Source organism: Salmo trutta, chromosome 4 (assembly GCF_901001165.1).
Source record: "Salmo trutta chromosome 4, fSalTru1.1, whole genome shotgun sequence".
In the NCBI taxonomy this organism is placed as follows: domain Eukaryota; kingdom Metazoa; phylum Chordata; class Actinopteri; order Salmoniformes; family Salmonidae; genus Salmo; species Salmo trutta.
The window spans coordinates 9,310,028-9,332,277 of record NC_042960.1 but is presented as its reverse complement, the minus strand read 5'-3'; the positions used below and the strand labels follow the sequence as shown (position 1 = coordinate 9,332,277).

The 22,250-nt window shown below is 46.7% G+C and overlaps 1 protein-coding gene across 1 annotated transcript in view; it reads left to right on the top strand.

Moving 5' to 3' along the window:
* Positions 1 to 22,250, top strand: part of LOC115191811 (F-box/WD repeat-containing protein 7-like) — a 127,668-nt gene that overhangs the window by 83,798 nt on the left and 21,620 nt on the right. Inside the window, exon 3 of the mRNA XM_029749745.1 lies at positions 3,605 to 4,333. Coding sequence (XP_029605605.1) covers positions 3,674 to 4,333 — 660 coding nt within the window. The 5' untranslated portion in view covers positions 3,605 to 3,673. The remainder of the gene's footprint in view (positions 1 to 3,604; positions 4,334 to 22,250) is intronic.

Sequence of the window (22,250 nt, the reverse complement as noted above, 5' to 3'; positions counted from 1 at the left end):
GCAGGCTTTGGGGCCCCACAGATCAGAGCCAAACATGAAACGACGAGAACGCTTTAACCATCCTCAATTACACCGAGCAGGGGGAGGGTGGGGGAGGGAGGGGAAGAGCGAGAGAGCCTCTGTTCTTAAAGCAATATAGCAGACACTCTGACACCAGCCAGTGTCTCAAAGTCTAACCTCCGCCAGCCTTCTGTCTGGGCTCTCTCTCTCTTGATTGGGTGGTCTAATTAGCACTAACATTTCCCCTCCTGTTGGAGACGACATTAATCAGAGGGGTTACGCTAACGAGCAAAGCACTGGGTCGGTACAGCGGTCGGAAAACGTTCTCTTACGTTAATTGGAGGTTGATTAAACGTTGCTGGAGGAACCCCGCTGATTGTCCAAGGTTGATGTCATCAAACGAGAAGCTGCCTCTTATCGTAAAACAAGCCCAAAATGAAAAATACAACTTCAGAAGGAAATAGTCATGTGTATTTGGTTAGGAAATAAACTAGCTAGAGCAGGTGCTTGTGACTGATAGAAATTCCAGGTAGGCCACGCCTCTACTCCGCTGTTGGGCCCTTGGGGCTCCGTACTTCCAGTTCATTGCAAATGTGCAGCTGGATAATTATGTGTTTTCTTAACTTCTGCTGAAAGGTACTTGCGTTGTATAGGCTAGACTAGAGGCACCTGCTCAGTAAAGAATAGGTCTAACCATAACAGTAAAGCAACAGTTGGGCATGTTTGAATGGGCCCCGCTCCCACAGAAGGGCCAGCTCTGTGCCACATATGCTATGGAGAGAGTCTGGCCCTCTTGTCGTGAGTGCTGCCATTTTATTCTTGTCACCTTTTACCTTGTTACACACAACCTAATGGCATCCTGTCATTACACACCACAGCTCCAACTCTCTCTGTGTGTGTGTGTGTGTGTGTGTGTGTGCGCTCTCCCAGGGCCGTTGCTGGCTTATAGAATTTGTATTGACCTCCCACTGTTTCCGCTGTCTGATTTAACACTGACAAATGTTTTATTCCGTCTTGTCTTAACACTGCCCTTATAACCATAGAAATATAAATACTAGAATGGTAAAAAGCACAATGTAATTCCAGTTCTATGCATGTAACACCTTTGCTGCTTACCTGTCACCTTTGACCTTTATATGATCTCATTAGCAGCCATGCAGGTTGTCTTAATGACGCATAGGCTACTATCTGTCTATGGACCATTATACTGGTCCGGTATCATCGTTAGCATCTTAGTCATGGTGATCGTAGTGGATGAATGATCTCTGGTGTTGACGTTATGATGAATGCTCTATGGCAGTGTTTCCCAAACTCTGTCCTCGGGACCCTAAGGCGTGCACGTTTTGGTTTCTGCCCTAACACAACACAGCTGATTCAAATAACCAACTAATAATCAAGCTTTCATTTGAATCAGCTGTGTAGTGTTAGGACAGAAACCAAAACGTGCCCCCCTTAGTGTCCCCAGGAAGGAGTTTGGGAATCTCTGACCTACGGTGTTGAAGTCTTCTCTGGTTGATTTGAATGGGATTTCAGCAGGACTCTGTACAAGTACTCCCTCTGCTGGTTCTTCAATCAAGTACTGGAGGAGGATACCTCTTCTCAGAATGAACATCAAGGATGTTTCTGACGCTAGATTAGGGTTAAAAACGACCTGTGCTCTCACATGTTGGTCACATCTATGGTTATAAGGGGCGGCAGGTAGCGTAGTGGTTAGAGCGTTGGAATGGGAACCGAAAGGTTGCAAGATCGAATCCCCGAGCTGACAAGGTAAAAATCTGCTGTTCTGTCCCTGAACAAGGCAGTTAACCCACGGTTCCTAGGCCATCATTGAAAATAAGAATTTGTTCTTAACTGACTTGCCTAGTTAAATAAAGGTATAAAACATGTTCTTGACACCCCTTATAGAACCATGTTTAGGCTACAGATTCCTGTTCTCTTGGCTCTTCTTTCAGTGGCTGATTCATTGCTTTGGCGTAGTGTCAGTGTCCTGCCAGTTTATCAAGAGAGCTGTCATACTAAAGACGGTCGTTGTCAGATTGACTCGTCCTCTGAATGGAATTCACAGGCAGGCTGGCGTCTATTCCTGTTCTAACGGAGTACACTCACTTCCTGTTGGTGTCAGTGGAGGCGGTCCCGTCTCAACTGTCACCTCTCCTGGGGAACTGGAGACAGAATGTGGCCGACTTCAAAAGGAGGGGATGGCATGCAGGTTATGCTAGGCTATTTTCCACCAGGTGAAAGACACGTTTGGTGTGTGTGTGTGTGTCTCAGAATCCCTTCCTACTGTAATCTCCTATAAGAGTGAGGGACACTGACCGTGAACTCAGTCATGTATGGCTCTGAGTGAGCTCATTCAGGTTCAACTTTGTCTGCGTACCTGGGCAAGGTGAATGTGTCCTGTTCTAGTCTGTCGATAGACCATCGCCGTGATCACCCAAGAGGCTAACGAAACAACATGACTGGGATGGAGCTTTCCCACTGTTCCCCAGGCCTGCACTCCTCCCTGCTCCCTCACTCCTTCTCCTCTAGCCTGCACTCCTCCCTGCTCCCTCACTCCTTCTCCTCTAGCCTGCACTCCTCCCTGCTCCCTCACTCAGTCCCTCACTTGTCTTTCCAAACTCTAGCTGTCATGGCTAATGGACTAACGTCCTATTCAGTCCCTACATAATGAGCTTTCTGACCCTTTGGCTTCAGAGTGAAGGCAGTGCCATGTTGGGTAACTTGGTTCCATCAGTTTCTGGTGCAGAGTCTCTGTCATCTAACTAGCTAACATGGCCTTCTATTGTGATGTCGGCTTACACCCTTACCTGGTCCCAGATCTGTTTGTGCTGTCGATAGGAGTTGGCATGACGGCACAAACAGGCTACATCATACGATGCTTGCGTGATTAACTTCTATAATTTTGTGAATAAAGGCCGGTTTCAAACTGCATGAACAAGCTGTCTGACACAAGCCTACCGTATGTTTACCAAGACGAGTTAAATTCCCCAGCGCAGTTTATTTTGATTAGGCTAAAGTTTCTGGGAACCACCAGATTCACTGTCAGTAGACCAGTAGCCTCGGATGGTAAACAGCTCTAAACATAACAGAGCTGGACTTTCATTCTCGTTCTGAACAATGTTCCAAAGCCGCCATCCAATTCCACACTACCCCAATGGTTAAGAACAGTAGTTGGACTGGAGTCTTCCATATGGAGCCAGGAATGTCGCTGCTTTCATATCATGACAGATGGGCTGTGTTCATTGGCTGTGTGTGTGTGTGTGTGTGTGTGTGTGTGTGTGTGTGTGTGTGTGTCACGCTGAGGCCTGGTAGTTAGTTATTGTAGAAGTTCCAAGGCCTGTGCTATGTGATCCAAAGCCAAAGCTTTCCTCTATTGTCTCCCCACCAAAATGCAACCATTTCGTGCATCTCCCAGCACAAATGCTTTGTTTTATTTCTACCGTTATGAATAAAAGATGAAGGGGTTATTTCCACTTTATTTTGGTGAGCGTCAGCATTGCAATTGTCTGTGTGTATGAGATGGATAACTCTAATATCTCCTCTTTTCTCCCCCCTCTCTGTTTTTGTTCCTCGCTCTCGCTCCTTTCGTATCTCTCTCCTACAGAATGCCAAGCCATTCTCCTCCTCAGACAGCCTAGTGAAGGTCCAGGAGGTAGCAAGCTGGCTTTTGGAAATGAACCAGGATCTGCTGTCGGGGGGCAGCAGGCGGGGCCTGGGGGGTCGGCGAGGGGGCCCGGGGGCCCAGCGAGGTAACGCCTCCTCCTCGGCCCGGACGCCCCAGGGCCAGCAGCCTGGAGAGGAGGCCGACGAGGAGGAGCACATGAACCGGGTGGTGGAGGACCAAGAACACCAGCAGTCCAGAGTCCAGCCTGCGGCCTCGGCAGGGGGGGAAGGAGTGGAAGAGCCGTGGGCCTCCAGGGAGAATGGACCCCGGGGAGACGGAGATGAGGAGGATGGAGGAGGAGTACCCAACGAGGTGAACGGAGGAGGGACTAAGGGCGGCCGGTGGATGTGGGAGGCGGAGCGACGGCAACAGGGGGGGGATGACGACGAGGAGGAGGAAGAGGAGAACAACAGTGGCAGCCAGCAGGGAGAGGAGGAGGAAAGGACAGAGGGAGGAGAGAGAACGGGGAGGGAGGACGAGGAGGAGATGGACCAGGACAGTGATGACTTTGAGCATTCGGAGGAGAGCGGGAGGGAGGAAGAAGAAGAGGAGGAGGAGGGGGAGGACGGCCTCCACTCACCCTCCACCAGGAGTGATGCATCTGTCCCCAACAACAACCTGGACCAGTCCTCGGGATGCCAACACCAAAGCTCACCCATCAAGAAGAAGGTAAGACCTGACCAGTGTTAGTATTTCACTGTATACCTGAACTTACTAGATACTAGAACCTTCAAAAATGGTTCTCTACTAGAATTGTTACTTTCGTTTTTCTGTCAAATGTCTCATGCCGTCTTCTGATTTGAGAAAGGATCAAGTCTGTATCAGCGCAGCCAATGTCGCCTTATCGTGCCTACTCCACTTCCTCATTGCTAGCTCTAGCCTGGCCTGAGGAACCAGTGCACTCCCTGGGAGTCTGGGCTGCATCACGTTAGCGCCCCACTCATACTGTCTCTAGCCTGGCCTGAGGAACCACTGCACTCCCTGGGAGTCTGGGCTGCATCACCACTTATGCTGAACAGAAGTTAACACCCGTGAATATTGCAAAACGGCGACAATGTCCATTACAGGCTAGACCAAGAAGAGCTTTCCAGCTTTGTAAGCTAAGTTTCCTTGCTAGCTTACAGCTGAAGCGTACATCGGTTCACTACCCTAGTACCTTGTTGGCGATAATATGCAAACCATAACACACACTATTGCTGATTTCAAAGCTGATTGTCTCCAAAAAAATTATTCCTTCATGTGATCTCCCTCGCCTCACTTCTCTTCCAGTCAATATTGTCTTTGCTGGAGCCCCAAACTGAGTGTGAATGACATCATGGGTCTTAAAGAGACAGCGCACACATTTGATAAAATACGTTTTTTTCTTCTTCTATGCAAATGTTGTTGGTCAGTACAATAAAATAAGATTGTTTGTCATCTGTAGCCCTGTGAAATCAGCCAAAACAATAACTCATTGCTTGCACACACTCCTATTGAATATGCATTCACCTGTATTGTGAATAGGCCAAGGCTACATATTGATTTCCCCAATTTATCAGTAGATTTACCATTCAAATAAATTATTACCTTTATTGTTATGTAGTTAGATTGTTTTTACCAATGTCAAATTGATATTATGATTGATTCATTGATGCATACAAAAAATGTAAATCTGTCAAATGTAATGATATTGCCTAGTTAAAGGTTAAAAAAAAATATTGAACTCCTAAAGATCTGTCTGGATCAAGTCGCGTTCTGTGACTGGCTAATAGGCCTTTTTTTCCCCCCTGGTATCGTGATGGTATCTAGTATTATGATACTGAACCTGGTGTCGGTATCAAAGACAAAATTCTGGTATTGTGACATCACTAACCTGTGGTCAGTTTTTATGTTGTGTGTGTGTGTGTGTGTGTGTGTGTGTGTGTGTGTCCTAGTGTGATGGTCTGAATGTACATAGAAACAGGTACAGTATTGTGTGAATAGGATCAAAGTAAGTTATGCTCCTTTCTTTTCCACCTCCCTGAGAAGGTGAAGGTAAAGCAGTCTGTTTCAAATCAGACACTTTCAGAAATGTGCAAAACCTCTAACAGCGCCTAATAATCTAGCGACCCTTGCCTCCAGGCATGACATGAGCAATTGTTGATACTGAACGTGATCCACAACTCTCGTAGTCCTTAACAGAGCAGTACAGTTGCTGTATTTCTAATCCAATGGCTCCCTCTTGTGTTCAAAATAAGTTACTACGTTTTTTAAATTCATGGAGTTAATTTCTCAGCTGTTGAAAATGCCAATAAAAAGGCCTTTGATTTGGTCTTAATGCTATTCACATACCCTCTACACTCCACTAGCTGTACCCCTCAGCCATTTGTCAGGCTGTCTCTGGTTAAATTGCAATGCTACAGCAATGCTTTAATGCCATATCAAACAATTATAGCATATCGGCCTATAGAAACTTCTAAGAGAACATTTCCAGTAGTCTGTAATAGGTACCATGAGAAGGTCTACAACCCTCAAAATCAACTCTGGACCTCGGAGCCAGTTCCACCGCGTTTTTTCCCCCCATTTGTTCCCCTCGAATCAGACTGATTTTTAGACCTGGCACATCAGGTGGGTGCAATGAATTATCAGGTAGAGCAGAAAACCAGCAGGCTCTGAACCTCGTACGGTAAGAGTTGAACACCTCTGATCTTCAAGATAGAAATGGAATTACTAGACTTTCTATACTCTACAATGCATAGGTCATACAGGGAGAATGTTATGTGCTGATTGACATATAGCAGGAGCTGGCAACCTTTCTTGGGTTGCATGCCTGACCCGTGTCTGTCACATTCCTTCTTGGTAGAAGCAGCAAAGGTGCTGACTTCAAGGACCCTTACCTTCTATTTCGAGGATCCATAAGTGAAGATTGAGTGTCTTGAAAGATTCTTCCCAGCGACGCTTCTCAAAGTCGCTGTTGAGCACCACTGTGTTTACTTCAGCTGAGCTTTTACTTAAACTCTAATTGGATATCAGGTTGTGGGGTTGTCAATCAACTGAGGTTGTTGACACAATCAGAAGTATTGTTTGAAAGACTGATACAGTAGAAACAGTAAGGTCGACTATTAAAGGGATACTTTATCTACTTCCCATAGTCAGATGAACTCGTGTCATTTATGTCTCTGTCCAGTATGAGGGAAGTTGGAGGTAGTTTAGCGAGCCAATGCTGAATAGCGCCAGCGTAATGATGAAGTCTATGGGTAGCTACCAGCGTTCTCTGGAGAAATAGATCAGGATATTGCCAATGAGACCCTACGTATCCATTTAAGCAGGCCTATAGTACTTCAAGTACATTTCAGTCAGTTGAGATATACTAGAGCATTCACCAAGGACACAGCTCAGCGCTTGGCCGCCCACCTACTCTAGTGTGTCCTCGTCTAACCACATCTTGCTGTCTGTCTTGGCAACACGATCGACATGGTGCTGTGTTGGACTGACAGGTCATCCATTCCCCGCTGCTCTTCTCAAATCACTCAGCCAACCCGTGAAGGTAAATCTATTCCGCCGCCCTCGGAAATCACTCTTTAATTAGTCCGGAGAAATAATGAACGACGGTGAAGTGACAAACTCGGCCCACCTGGTAGCCTTGGACCCGGGGTAGCCCTCCGCTACAATGACAGAGCCTCCTCTGAAAGACGAGGAGACCAGGCAGCAGACCATTTTATTGGACTACATTTATCACTCCAGAGAAGGACGGCTGTGTGTCATCTACCCCCCCCCCCCCCCCACCCCTGATTTGTCCTCGGGCAAGCGTCAAGTGTATCCCAGGGCTTGTATGACATTGAGGCTACCGATTTACAGGACAGGCCTTCAGTGAGGGCTGGAGCTTGGCTTGGAGCTCACTGTGCCTCCCCCCAGGCGGCCCCGGGCCACGTTCCGGTGGCCAACGTTCTTCAACACTGCAGATGGAAGTTAATGTCATAAATAGAGCTGACATGATTCCTTATTCTACATGTCAAGAGAGGCATGTTTGATCTACATAACATGGGAGGTAACTTAGCCTCGGCCGAGTGGTGCGTCCCTTCAGGCAGTCCTGGAATGGGTCTCTTTGTGCCGAGCCATGTGGCTCTGTTCACCTTTCACAGGTGTTGTGCAGCCGCCGGCCGGCCGGCATGAAATGTGCCACGTTTTTTTTGCCATACCCACCCACCCCCTTCTCTCCTGCGAGCGTGATCGAGCTGCAGCAGTCAAACACCTTTGAGAGATGGAGAGATGGGGAGAGAGAGAGAGAGAGAGGAAGGGGAGGGAGAGCTACTGTAGCAGTGAATGCGATTCCATTCACAGCCGAGCGCGCCACAAGCGGGGGAGCTGTGACAAGTAACACTTGTCAAAGGGAAGTGGCCCGTCTGTCTCGCTGGTTACTGAAAAGCTCAAGGACTGACTGCTCCTCATCCCCCAGTCCAGCCTGACCTGTTGGTTGTCTTCCTCCTGCAATGGGGAATCGCACCATGAAGAAGGTGGCGCTGCTACTGGTGAGCATGTGTGGAGTTGTTACTGTTGTGTGTGTTTCTCTAGGTTGCTTTTCTCCGGACGGCTGGTTGTACTTGACTTGTACACAGCTAACATTGTCCTGAAATACTTTGGCCCAACTGTCGATCTTGATTGTGTGTGGTGGCTGCCGCGTGCCAGCTGACACTGATGTCTTACTAGGCGAGGAGTGGTGGCCTCACAGGACCACTAACGGGTACAGTCTCTTAATCCTGGAACGTTACACATTTCAATATCAGTGATGTAATGGTCTGTAACGGAGTGACCTGCTCTCTGAAGTATTTGTATATTGATGTGGAGATGTCGTGGTAGGCTTTGATTCTCTTCTCATGCAATTATCTCCATAAGTGTCAAGCGTTTTCAATTTGCTTAGTGTGTGTCGGACTGTATGGTTTTGCTGACTTTGCGACAAGACACTAGTCCGACTGCTGTCGGACCTAGAGGAAAGCCAACCAGCTGGTGATTCAGATTGCTCTGTAATTGACCTTGATTCCGTTTCATCTCTTATAGAGTATTTGTTATTTCTCGTTGTTATGCATTACAGTTGGAGAGCACTTTCTTAGAACCCGTAAACTCCAACATATTTTTAGACAGTCCATCTTTATGAAGAGGGAGGTTGGGGGAAATATAACTGGAGAACAGCACATCTGCTCTGAATTCCCCCATAGTGGCCAGCCCAGAAGCTCTGGTCAGGGCTCAGCTCAGGGTTTGAAGTCTCACTACATGCTCCCTACCTCCATCCTCCTTAGTTATTGTTTTGAAAGAAAAGAGAAATCTTCACGGGTGAGTGACGCAAGGAGACTAAACGCAAAGACCCAGAATTCCCACGGACCCACGACCGGCAATGACCTATTGACCTCTGTCACAGCACGACCCCAAAGTCATGTCCCTCTCTGGTTCTCACCACGTTAGCGCCAAATGGCCAGCAACACCAGCAATCAGTTAAATAAAGATAAAAAGTTACTGTACAAGAGCCTAGGCTGTGATAATGGACATAGTTTTGAGTAGATGTCGGACGATGTCCTGGTTATCTAGATTAGCTCTGCCCCCGCAGGCATAGTCCTATATCTAATCATAGACATCAGTTTATAGCAGTGTTCTCAACTGGTTTTGCCTCGGAACCCAAATTGCACAATAGTAGCATCTCGAAAAATAATCACAAATACAATCTGGAAACTATTTTGGATACTATATTAGTAGTAAATGTAGCAATTATATGATGAGGAAACAACATTCCCAAGTCTTTCATTGTCAGTAATTAAATTTTGCCCATATTCTTGATGAGGAATGTTAATTAACTCACTGACCCCAAAATCAACCAGCATAGCGCTGCTAATAGTTCTATATTAAAAATATTATGATTGAAGAAAAATTGTTAAACGATGAAATAATGAAATGAAAGTTCATTATCATTTCTACACACCTCATACCTGGTTTAAGTGGTTTCAGTTCAGACTGGTGTATTTGTTTTGCTCAGACACCCGCGACACACTCAACCTCCCACCAGTTGAGAATCGCTGGTTTTTGTACCAAGAAAGAGTTAGTCATGGATTAAACTTCGATTCTTAGCTCCAATATGTAGTCAGGAGTTACGATCTGAGTCTAAAGCTAGTTGATATTACCAGTGTTTTTAAAGCGGTGTGTAAAGTGTTAAGACGAGTGTCTTTCTCTGGCTCGCTGTTTGTTGAGATGTCCTTGGCATGCAGCTCATGAAGTATGGCTTAGCGGGATAACGAGAATGCTCTTTCATTATCGAGAATATGCAATCAGAATTGAAATCTCCAGAAGCCAAACAGCTAGAGAAATTAAATATTTAATATAGAAAATAAGCTGTTGGAGTTCTCTGACTAAGAGCCCTTGTTTTTAGAATTCATGACAACCAGCTGGGTATTTTAGACTGGGAATATCTCTTAGTGCTTCTGGTGATCAAGTCCCCCCTCCTCCCAGCGCAGTGTATTCAATCCTTTTGTATTGCCTTTTGGAGTGTGTCTGAGATATGTTTTCACAGCTGGAGACTCAGTCTGTTTGTAATAAGGAGGAACTGAACATGGTCTAATATCCTATATTCAAGGGATAGGAGAAGTGCTTTTAAACAAGCCTATGTGCGTGTTAGCGGTGTGTGGACTAAATAGGCTATGCTATGTCATATGCTATACTAATATAGCCAGTGTGTCCTATCGTGGTGTGGTGTATGTGATTGAGCAGAGATGACAAACTGAGAGGTTTGTGTTGCTACCAACATCCGTCCTGAATGTAGAAACAGCCTTGATTGCAGTGCATCTTCAGGCTTTATGGGCTTTTCTATTGGAATACAAGTGTTTTGAATCACGGTGGGATGGACGTATGTGTGATGTAGTAAACACCGTGAGAGGTGTGGAAGTGCTGGAACCAACACGGGGCTGGTATGTAGAAACAGCCCTGTGTTAAAGTCTGAGTAGGCTGCTGCCTGTGTGGAGGAATGTGTCAGTAAGCTGTTCTGCCTGGCATGTCTTGAGAAGGGGACAGATGGGGGGCTTGTGGCTCTCTGAACTACAGAGCCTGGGTTAGGAGAGGCTCCTGAATTAACCTGCTGTAGCGCTCTGATCAGCTTCTATTGTATTCTCTACAACAGATACCTTTCTATTTCAAGCAATTAAAGAGGCATGCCTTCAAACAGTATTACGTGATGATCCTTGAATGCCGTATTGGATGTGTAGGGTTTAGATATGGCTGCTGTCCGTTGGGCCACTGTCGTGCAGTTTGTCCACTGTGTGTGTATATATGAAGGACAAGGTTAGTTCATTGCAATCGGCTTAACATAAACTAGCATCGGTCAAACTGTGGTAGATAGCTTATGATATCATAACTAACCTCCCTGCTATTTTGTGGTTTTCTAAACCTTTTTATAGTCTCAACACCACGTCACAGATGATTTATGTGGAATATGCATATGCACTTCCCTCCTCTGGGATTCCCCATTAGCCCTGACAATAAATCCCGCATAAACCATCTGGGGTGGTGGATTAGACAGAACAGGAGATTAAGCTTCCATGGTGACTGAGCCGCCTTGTGACTGTTTGCCTGCCGGTGTGTGTGTGTATGTGTGTGTGTGTGTGTGTGTGTGTGTGTGTGTGTGTGTGTGTGTGTAACCTTTAACTGCCCTAATCTAGGGGACAATTGGAGGGGGGGTGCTGCTGGCCTTTTGAACATGTGAACAATTGGAACCCACTGTCGGTGATCTCAATGACACACCTCTGTGTTCTGGCATAGAGAGGGAGGGGGCCAGGCTGCGTCGGCCTTGCTGCCTGACTTGCAAATGTCTTAATTTCTATGTGGAAGAGGTGTGTAGGCTTATGTACAGACATCACATAGACCGCTACTGTGTGTGTGTGTCGTGCCACACATGCCACCAGAGTTGTTCAGTCCCATTTTGGACCTGGATCTTCTCCAGACAATGCCCCAGGGGCAGTTAAGGCCAAGGCCCTTCTGGGGGAGGGAGGCCTTTTTATATGCCTGTCTGACAGCCAGGGGTCAGCCCAGATGGCATCTGAACACTGAGTTAATGCAAGTAGGGTAGGTACTAGGTACAGCGCCCCTGTGATGAATAGAGGCAGCAGGTAACCTAGTGGTTAGAGCGTTGGGCCAGTAACCGAAAGGTTGCTGGATCGAATCCCCGAGCTGACTAGATAAAAATCTGTCATTCTGCCCCTGAACAAGGTAGTTAACCCACTGTTCCCCGGTAGGCTGTCATTGTAAATAAGAATTTGTTCTTAGTTGACTTGCCTAGTTAAATAAAGGTTCAATTTAAAATTAAAATAAAAACAGGACATGTCCATGTTTCAAATCACGTTTTATTTGTCACATGCGACGAGTACAACAATAGACCTTACCTTATTGTGAAACGCTTACTAACAAGCCCTTAACCAACAATATTGACTAAATAAACCCCCCCAAAAGTTTCACAACTTTTCCTGTAATCCACAATTAACTCCTTTGTCTTGCTCACGTTGAGGGAGAGGTTGTTGTCCTGGCACCACACTGCCAGGTCTCTGACCTCCTCCCTATAGGCTGTATCATAGTATTCCTTTTGTCCAGGTGGGAAACGGCGGTATTGAGAGGGCGTTATCTGTGGTTCTGTTGAAGTGGGTCTAGGGTTTCCGGGATGATGTGTTGATGTGAGCCATGATCAGCCTTTCAAAACTACGGGGTGGTAGTCATTTAGGCAGGTTACTTTCACTTTCTTGGGTACAGGGACTATGGTAGTCTGCTTGAAACGTGTAGGTATTATGGACTCGGTCAGGGCGAGGTTGAAAATGTCAGTGAAGACACTTGCCAGTTGCTTCGCGCATGCTCGGAGTACATGTCCTGTTAATTCGTCTGGCCCCGCGGCTTTGTGAATGTTGACCTTTTTAAAGGGTCTTGCTCACATCGTTCCTCCAGAACAGCTGGTGCTCTCATGCACGCTTCAGTGTTGCTTGCCTCGTAGCGATTATAAAAGGCATTCAGCCTGTCAGGCAGGCTCGCGTCACTGGGCTGCTCGCGGCTGGGTTTCCCTTTTGTGGTATGTAATAGTTTGCAAGCCCTGCCACATCCAATGAGCGTCAGAGCCGGTGTAGTACGATTCGATCTTAGTCCTGTATTGATGCTTTGCCTGTTTGATGGTTCGTCTGAGGGCATAGTGGGACTTCTTATAAGGGTCCGGATTAGTGTCCCACCCCTTGAAAGCGGCAGCTCTAGTCTTTAGCTCGGTGCGGATGTTGCCTGTAATCCATGGCTTCTGGTTGAGATATGTACGTACGGTCAATGTGGACGTCGTCATCGATGCACGTATTGATGAAGCCGGTGACTGATGTGGTATACTCCTCAATGCCATTGGATGAATCCCGGAACATATTCCAGTCTGTGCTAGTAAAACAGTCCTTTAGCGTAGCATCCGCGTCACTTCCTTATTGAGCGAGTAATTTGTACTTCCTTTCTCTTGTTTTTGCTTGTAAGCGGGAATCAGGAGGATAGAACTATGGTCATATTTTCCAAATGGAGAACAAGAGAGCGCGTCTCTGTGTGTGGAGTAAAGGTGGTCTAGAGTTTTTATTTTTTTACCTCTGGTTCCACGTGACATGCTGGTAGAAATTAGGTAAAACGGATTTAAGTTGGCCTGCATTAAAGTCCCTGGCCACTAGGAGCGCTTCTGAATGAGCATTTTCTTGTTTGCTTATGGCCTTATACAGCTCGTTGAGTGCGGTCCTAGTGCCAGCGTCAGTTAATGGTGGTAAATTGACGGCTACAAAAAATATAGGTGAGAACTCTCTTAGTGTGGTCTACATCTTATCATGAGGTACTCAATCTCAGGCGAGCGATACCTCGAGACTACCTTAATTTTAGACATCGCGCACCAGGTGTTATTGACAGATATAGACAGATCCCCACCCCTCGTCTTACTGGACGTAGCTGTTCTGTCCTGCCGATGTACGGAAAACCCAGCCAACTGTATATTATCTGTGTTGTCGTTCAGCCACGACTCGGTGAAACATAAGATTTTACATTTTTGAAAATCCTGTTGGTAGGGTAGTCTCAACGGCGCTCATCCAGTTTATTCTCCAGTGATTGCACAGCAGCCAATATTGAACGGATACTAGAGGCGGTTACCCACTCGCCGACAAATTCTCACAAGGCACCCAAATCTCCACCCCATATGTTTCCTTATTTTCTTCATGCAAATGATGGGGATTTAGGCCTTGTCTGGGAGCAACATTATATCCTTAAGTACTGATATGTGGTCCTGTGTCACATGCTAATACTAAATGTATGACCTCACTGTACTGCAAGCCACATGGTGTATGATGTGAATAGATCATAATCTTCATCAAATGAAGTTGTGATTTTCAGTCTAGACTCAATATAACGATTAACTTAGACTTGTTAAAGGTACATTGTACGAATTATCCTCTCGAACCCAAAGCCTGTTATTTACTTGCTAGACCTAATGAGAGGCTTAACGGGAGACTAGTTTTCCACTAAGCTTTCTAGATACATACTTTAACTTTATTTATCATCCCACAGTTAGAATCCTATTAAAATTGAAGCGGGTGAACCATTTCAGTAATTAACAGATTGCGTAAGAAGGAATGCCCACAGGATTCCATCAACCTACTAACAATGGTTGTTTACATGACGCTGTGTTCTTAATTACCGACTAATGAGCGTTGTTTTGTAAAGACAATTTTTCTTGTTATAAATATATTTCTCACTTGCTTGTTTATTGTTTAGGGGATTTTTGTTAAAAGCAGTTAACACTCTAACCCCTCAGAGTTTGTCAACAGAGACATTTATCCTTTCTTCCTCATAAATAGCCAACCTGCTGTTTTTTTTTTTTAAATTCAGCTTGACAGTTAAAAGAAGCCTCTTAAAAATTCAACTGAAGGAATTCCAGATGACTGTTTGGGGAATAAAGTGAATTGGAAGTTTTATCATCAAACAACTACCCAAGTGTCTCTTGATGTGGTGCTCTGCTCTGGTGAATCTTAAAGCAAGCCTGTCCTCTTTGAATTAAAGCACAACCCTGACATGGTCAACACTGCCAGCTCGGGTGATTAGTCTACTCTTAGTGTTGTTGCTAGATGGGTTTTTGAATGAAAACTGAAGTGTTTTTTTCCCTGCCAGTAAGTCCATGGGGCAGAGCAGGGCAGATGTCCGTTGTAGCGTGGTCTGTGCTGCAGAACCCAGATAAGGACTAGAGCAGGACCAAATGGGAGGCAGGAGTACATGTCTGTGACATGGCACCACTACTGTGTGACTGGACCATTGAGTCATTGACCCTGGCTCTATGGGATTAAAGGCGTTTTGGATCACGGCCAATATAACACAGCCAATAACACAAAACAGAAAAGCATAACAGGCTGTAACAATTCAGTGTTACCTTACGGCACTTTTCTGGATCATGGTCAATAACACGGCCATGCCTACTCTGCTAATACAAACAAACAGGCCTTAACGGTTGCGAGTATTGCCTTTCGGCACAGAAATCTGGTCGTACATTCAGTAACACAGGCAGCTATGTCCACCCATGATACAACAGTTGAGTGTTGCCTTAGCACGCGGCGGAAATCTGGTTGTGCGCCCGTGGCCCCTGCTATGCCAGTGTCTCCGTGAGTCTCCGGTGCGACAGAGGAGACAGATTTCCCCAATAAATCAATGGAGGAACTCTGTGTGCAGCAGAGGAAGCAACGCTGTTGGTGTAACCCTGCTGCTCCACCACACTGTGACTGACATCTGTTCTGCAGTGTGAGGAGTTATGCTACCTGCTATGCAAACACTTAAAGGCACCCGTCTCTTTCTGTTTCCTCATTGATTACTCAGAAGTTTTTTTTTTGGTTCTGCTGCGGATGGAAAAAGAAAGGCTCACAAGTTCTGATAAGCAGCGCTCGCATTAGCAGAAGAATTAAGAGTCCGGATGGATTCGAGTCGTTTAAGTGGCTTAAATGCCCCGATAATGAAAAGTTATTGCGTAGAGAATTTATACTTTTCATAACATTGAGACGTTGAGTAAAAAACAATCAATGTTTACTGTGTTGCTAGGCTACCGTTTGGACTTCCTGTAGAAACCTACTCAAACTTCCTCCATCCTCTTAACCATGACTCAAAATAAAGCCCACTTGCACTGATCATAGAAATCAAGTCTGGTGGCTTCAATCAATCGGAACATCCGACAGTGAATCGCTCCCCATTGCTTTTTTTTTCTGTAGTTGCCCCCTGGTTCTCTGGAGGGGTGCTGGGTCATATTCCTGTCTGTTCCCCAGGTGAGGGGAGGCCAGCCTGGGCTGAGACCAGCAGAGTTGTCCCCCCTCCCTCTGACCCATCTGTTGGTTGTACTGTGCCGCCCGGAGCGGGCACATCACAGACATGGTGTTTGAATATTTGATACCGGCCTAATTAACTATGCCCTTTTACTGGAGACGATGCACTGCTATTCTCCTGAGCCGGGCCCCTGCTGGCTTCAAAGCTACGCAGCCAAGGTTGTTGTTTTGCTGTCACGTTGGAGCTCTGCGTCGCCTGGTTGGAGCTCTGCGTCGCCTGGTTGGAGCTCTGCGTCGCCTGGTTGGAGCTCTGCACACGCGTCCTTCAAACAAAATAGCCTCCACACGCCTACTCTACTGATTCTACGGACGGTAATGTAGCCTACTCAAAAGCATCCACACACCCAGCAGGGAACCGTCCCAGCTGTCTCAGGAATGCCAGCGTGTTGATCCAAGCCTGCTAGGAATAGAGGATCAGAGGAAAAACTGTTTTTGGGCTCCCATTTTCAGTGTTTAATAAACTCAACTTCCAATGACTTAGACCCATTTCTACCTCAACCTTCAAACTTAAGAAAATTTCAATTTGTGTGTCTAATTAATGAGAAATCACTCTGAAGTGTTTTAAATGGAGGGGGCTGTTCAACTGCTGTCCATAGAAACCTTGTTTGTAGTTTTAAGCTAAGTCTGAAAATAAGAGCATGAAAAACGTTTCAGACAGTTATACTTTGGAGTTGAAAGTTAAATCCAGACAATATTATTTGGCTTACTAGTCGACGGCTAGCGTAATGTAGCATTGACTTGGTGTGATGAGCACTGGTTCTCGGTCTTTAGAGTTCACCCATAACTTAGCCTACTCTCTGGAGAGTTAATGAGCAGTCTATGCCTCATGGAAGCTAAATGCTCACTCCATTTTAAACTCTGTTATTCTGTGTTCAAATGCTCTTTTATGGATGTATTTTTGCCAGTAAATTGTGTTTTTGGAGAGAACTGGAACCTTGTTAGGCTAAATACTAATGCTTTTCCTGTTGGTTTGATCTAACAAAGCAGGCCAGCTCTAGCAAGGCCTGAGGAGAATGTCAATGCTGATTGCCTCGTCCGTCAGTCCTAAGCTATGGATAGGAACAAGATGGCTCCTGGGTCCTCCTGTGTGTGTTTTGCCTCAGGCTACAGAGGCCTGGATACCCAGCTAAAAGTGCTAGCCCTAGATAGATGGCATCATTTTGTCGGAGTTGCAACAACTCATTGCATCGAGGCAATCTCAATCGCCCATCCCTCCATCTATTCCTCCCTTTTAACTCTCCTAGTTCTCCGGAGTAAATGTCAGTTGGCTTTTCATAGCCGAACATTCAGAGTTGGAGAGGGAGTGGAAAACAGCAGGTCCGGGACAAGGTAGCATGTTCGGTGAACAGGTCAGGGTTCCATAGCCTCAGCTTTGTGTTGTTAAAGTAGCAGTAGTGACATTGACTAGTTCCACAGTATACTCTTATCTACCTTATCTATCTGTGCTTTGCTACTGTGCTTTTGTAAAACTAGGGGACTTATGAAGTCTGAACAAAACGGGGCCCTTTTCTTTCTCTTTCTATCCCGCTCTCCCTCCCTTTCCTGTCATGTGTCTCTTTGAGCCACCTCATTACAGGACACTCAGTGGGCTCCATGTTATGTTCTGTGGAGACCGGTTGGAAATGGTCTGCCATCTCCAGGACAGGGCTGCACTCTGCCGCAGCTCAGCCATGGCTTTCCTCCTTGACCTTGGGAGAGACATTAGTCTGTCACCCTGGCCTGCCTCCGCTAAGGCCTGCCCCGGCTCCGCTAAGGCCTGCCCCGGCTCCGCTAAGGCCTGCCCCGGCTCCGCTAAGGCCTGCCCCGGCTCCGCTAAGGCCTGCCCCGGCTCCGCTAAGGCCTGCCCCGGCTCCGCTAAGGCCTGCCCCGGCTCCGCTAAGGCCTGCCCCGCCCCGGCTCCGCTAAGGCCTACCCCGGCCCGGCTCCGCTAAGGCCTACCCCGGCCCGGCTCCGCTAAGGCCTACCCCGGCCCGGCTCCGCTAAGGCCTACCCCGGCCCGGCTCCGCTAAGGCCTACCCCGGCCCGGCTCCGCTAAGGCCTACCCCGGCCCGGCTCCGCTAAGGCCTACCCCGGCCCGGCTCCGCTAAGGCCTGCCCCGGCTCCGCTAAGGCCTGCTCTATTGGCCCAGGCCACAGGAACACTCTGCCTGTCGTGCTGCCTGGTGTCTGTACTTGCAAATTTTGGACACTTCAGCCCACACGCTTACTTACAGAAGTCTGCCCACTTGCAAACAGACGTCTGCGAGCGTGTGAGCTGAAGTACATTTTTGCATCCAATCATATGGATAAATGTCAAGGGATATGCGTATGGAGGTACAGGAAATGAGTAAGTATACCCCTGAACAGCTCTAAACTCAGGTCTGCCTGACTTCTGCGATGGAGGTGGTTCCGCTTTGTCCTCCCTCTCCCTCTATCCCACCTGTTAGGTGTAATTAACTCTGAGAGCCAGCCTGTCGTAGTGTAGGTGGTGTTTTCCCACATGCCGGCTGCCCGTCAGAGACGGGAGAGACCTGGCAGAGCTGAGCCGCAAAAGGCCACGTGCACCCGTCCGCCCACGCCAAGGCAAATGCAGCTGAACTCCCGTCCAACTCTCCTGCTGCTGGCGCCTCGGCCCTCGCCGACGCAATCTTACGCTAGTTCTCATGGAAACCTGGACACATGGAGCTTCACGTTAATTGAACTCATCGTCAGAGGGCATTGTGAGCTAGCTACAACGTCCAATAATAACGGCGGTTGAATTTTTGCACGTCACTGACCAGACTTGAATCATTGGACCTGGCTCGTGTGATGCACACCACTGTATCTGGACCCCTACTGTGGTGTGGGAGGGAGGGATGATTGCCTATGGCACCAGGTCTCTATGACAACGGCCCTGGCTGCTGATGGCTGTGTGGTCTGTAGGTGACAGGCAGCCTGCTTCATGTCAACCTCCCTCCCTCCCACGCTGGTTGGATGTTTTAATAAAAATCCTGACCCTGGTAACTGTTGCTATGCGACTCTCATGATTCCACCCGAGTGCCAGTCTATTTCATCCAAACCCCACAAGACTTTAGAGGGCGTCTCAGGGAAAGAGGGACTGAGGATCAAGCTTCCTGTGCAGAAATCTCTGTAAGATGGTATTACACGGTCACAAAGCATTTCACTGCACCTGCTTTAACATCTGTTTTAACATCTGCTAATCTGTGTGTGCCACAAATAAACTTGGATTTCAATGTAGCCTGAATAAAACATGGCATAGAAAACTGCTGAGAATCCTGGTGCAGTTCCAACAATGTCCACCAGAGGAAGGCAGTGCTCTGGCTGTGGAGTTCCATAGTCTCAGACTGTCTGCTGCAGCTGTGCTGCCACAGCAGCATCCCAGGCTTCATACACAAATCAGCTATTTCCCATCTGCTACCCACTGTCGCTGGACAGCCTCATTCAGCCATGTGTGTGTGTGTGTGTGTGTGTGTAGGCCCACCCTGTCTGCTCCTCTGGGGTAGCGTCAGAGCCTCTGAGACACAGAGCCACCTTGATGCACAATGCAGGGGGATGGAGGTACTGGGAGAGGTCGGCTGTGTGGATACGATGAGGGTCAACGGCTGAGGACTTGATGAGAGCTGGGATGAATTCTACTGTCTGGTGTAGGCCTACAGTAGATTTGTTTATTTCACCGACAGCCTCTTCATTTAAAGAGGAGGCATGAACTCAATCCCAGCTTTTAAACGACCTCGTCTCAAACACTGTGTGGTGAATGCAAAGGTGCTCGTTAAATTGGCGGAAAACACACACACACACACACACACACACACACACCTCCTACTCTGGGCCATACCTCTCAACCCTCTGTAGTTGTGGCAGCTCGTTGACACACTCCAGACACATGTCGAGAGGTAGAGTGGTGCCGAACAGTTGGGATCACTGAGTAACACGGATAAACATTTGGCTCAATGAACACACTGCCCCCACGCACACACGTCCTCTCGTCCCTACCTCCCTCACCCATTTCCATCTCTATGCAAATTGACTTTGGCATTTCCCGTCGCCTGCCTCACCCCTGTAGCAGCAGAGCCTCTGTTGCTCGCCACCCGGCTTGGCTGACGAGCGCCACAGCTTTATGACCCTCGCCACCCGGGATTAGGTTGGAATGGCTCTCTGTTGACAACTGTTTGGCCCCAGGCCTCTTTGCGTCGGGAGTGAGCATTGGGGAAATTATTAGGCCCCAGTGGCAAAGCCACAGTGCCCTTATTTTGGGGGCGCCCGCCTCGTTGAGCATAGGGCGTTGGGCACCGCGTTTTTAGAACACATCCTAACTTTTCATTGTACATTATGGTCATTATATATATATATATATATATATATATATATATATATATATATATATATATATATATATATACATATATATATACATATATACATACATATACATACATACATACATACATACATACATACATACATACATACATACATACATACATACATACATACATACATACATACATACATACATACATACATACATACATACATACATACATACACACACACACACGCCTATGTGTGCCCGGACCAAGCCAATTTGTCATTTGTTTGTCCTGGGAGAAATGTGTTAAGGACTATTTCTCACACAAGCAGCCCTAGACATTAAAGATTAATGGCTGCTTGCAATTTTTATGTTCTTCAGCTAGTTATTGTTCTCTCAAATGAGCTTTCTGTTGCACTTTTAGTATGTGTGTGTGTATATACTGAATATGGGTGAGAAGGTCTGGATTACTATTGGATAGACTGGAGGCAGGTTTAAACCGCTCTTGACAGAATTGACACGCTGCTGCTCCCAGGCCAGTAGTGCAACAGGAAGCACTGCCACTCGTCTTCATTCTGCTAAATAGCTGTTGGCTTTTTGACTTACCTCCATGGACGTTTTCAGATTTTGAAGCAATACAATGTCTAGCAATTAGGATATGGAAATGGGCCTGTGCCTCTGCAGAGCTGAACACAGCCCTATGTCCCAACAGTGTCTATTTAAACTTCAGCTGTTTTTCTTAGGAACTAATCAAACACCAACCAGAAGTGTTATTCTTAATCCTATGTGGATGTTATTTTCTCTCGGCCAAACTCTTTTTCAAATACTGTGTAGAATGTTCTTAGTTGAATGCATTGTTGTACCAAATGACTAGGTATCTCCCTTTCTCTTTACTGCGGCGTCCGATCCATGTGAAATTCATTTTAACGTTTGCCTGTATCTTCAATGCTATTGTTATAGGGTAACGGCTTCTGCGACCGTAATCGCTGGTGTTTATGCCCAGCGGAGATGCTAATGTAAACAGGAAGGAACCTTAACCCGCACTTGTACACAGTGGCAGGCTGTCGCTGTTCAAGGGGCTGGACTACTCATTCAAAATCTAATCAAGTCCAATTTTATTGGTCACATCCACATGGTAAGCAGATGTTATTGCGAAATGTGTGTGTGTGTGTGTGTGTGTGTGTGTGTGTGATTACTCATTCATCAACTTTGTGTTCTAGCATGTGTTGTATAGATTGGTACGGCTAGTCACTCACTGTTGCAAGGGAGGTGTGACTGCAAGTGTGTTACAATGTAAACAGCGAGGAAACGGTCTGTGTGTGTGGTCCGGTGTGAGCTAAGCCTTCCCAGCGATCCATCATGCCCAGTCACCATACAAGCCCAGGCCAGAAGAGCCTTGTTATGCTTTGTTTGATTTGGCTGTCAGAGCCTTCCAGCTGTGTGAATAAGGGAATGTGTTGCTACGGTTACGCGTAAACAGGTTCCTGTTTCTGAGTAGTCTGATATACCGTATTTGTTTTGTATTTTAATGGATTTGCAAGCGTCCTTAGTCTAATGTCTTCTAAAAACACAAGTTGGCCTGACGCATTAAGCACTTTAAATAAAGCTGGGATCTTTAATGGTGAAATAGCCATGTCCATTTGGGATATTACAACATCCAAAAAGTTACTGCAAACGGCACCCTTTTTTTCCCTCCCTGAAAATCCTTGCATGTGCTATAGAAGGACACACAATATGTACTGCAATTGACCGTGCTGCGCCACGCTTCTCAGCTCGCCAACAAAAACAACAACGGTGGTGAGGCGGCCAGTGGCACTGTTTCCCCCTACTGCGGATTCCATCTTTAAGTCATAGGCTAACATCCTCCAATACGTTGCCTCAGTTTTTAGCCATATTTCGACTTCTTCTTGGAGTTTTAGTTTCAGTAATATAGGTCCCAGTCCTAGCAGCATTGGCTGTCATGG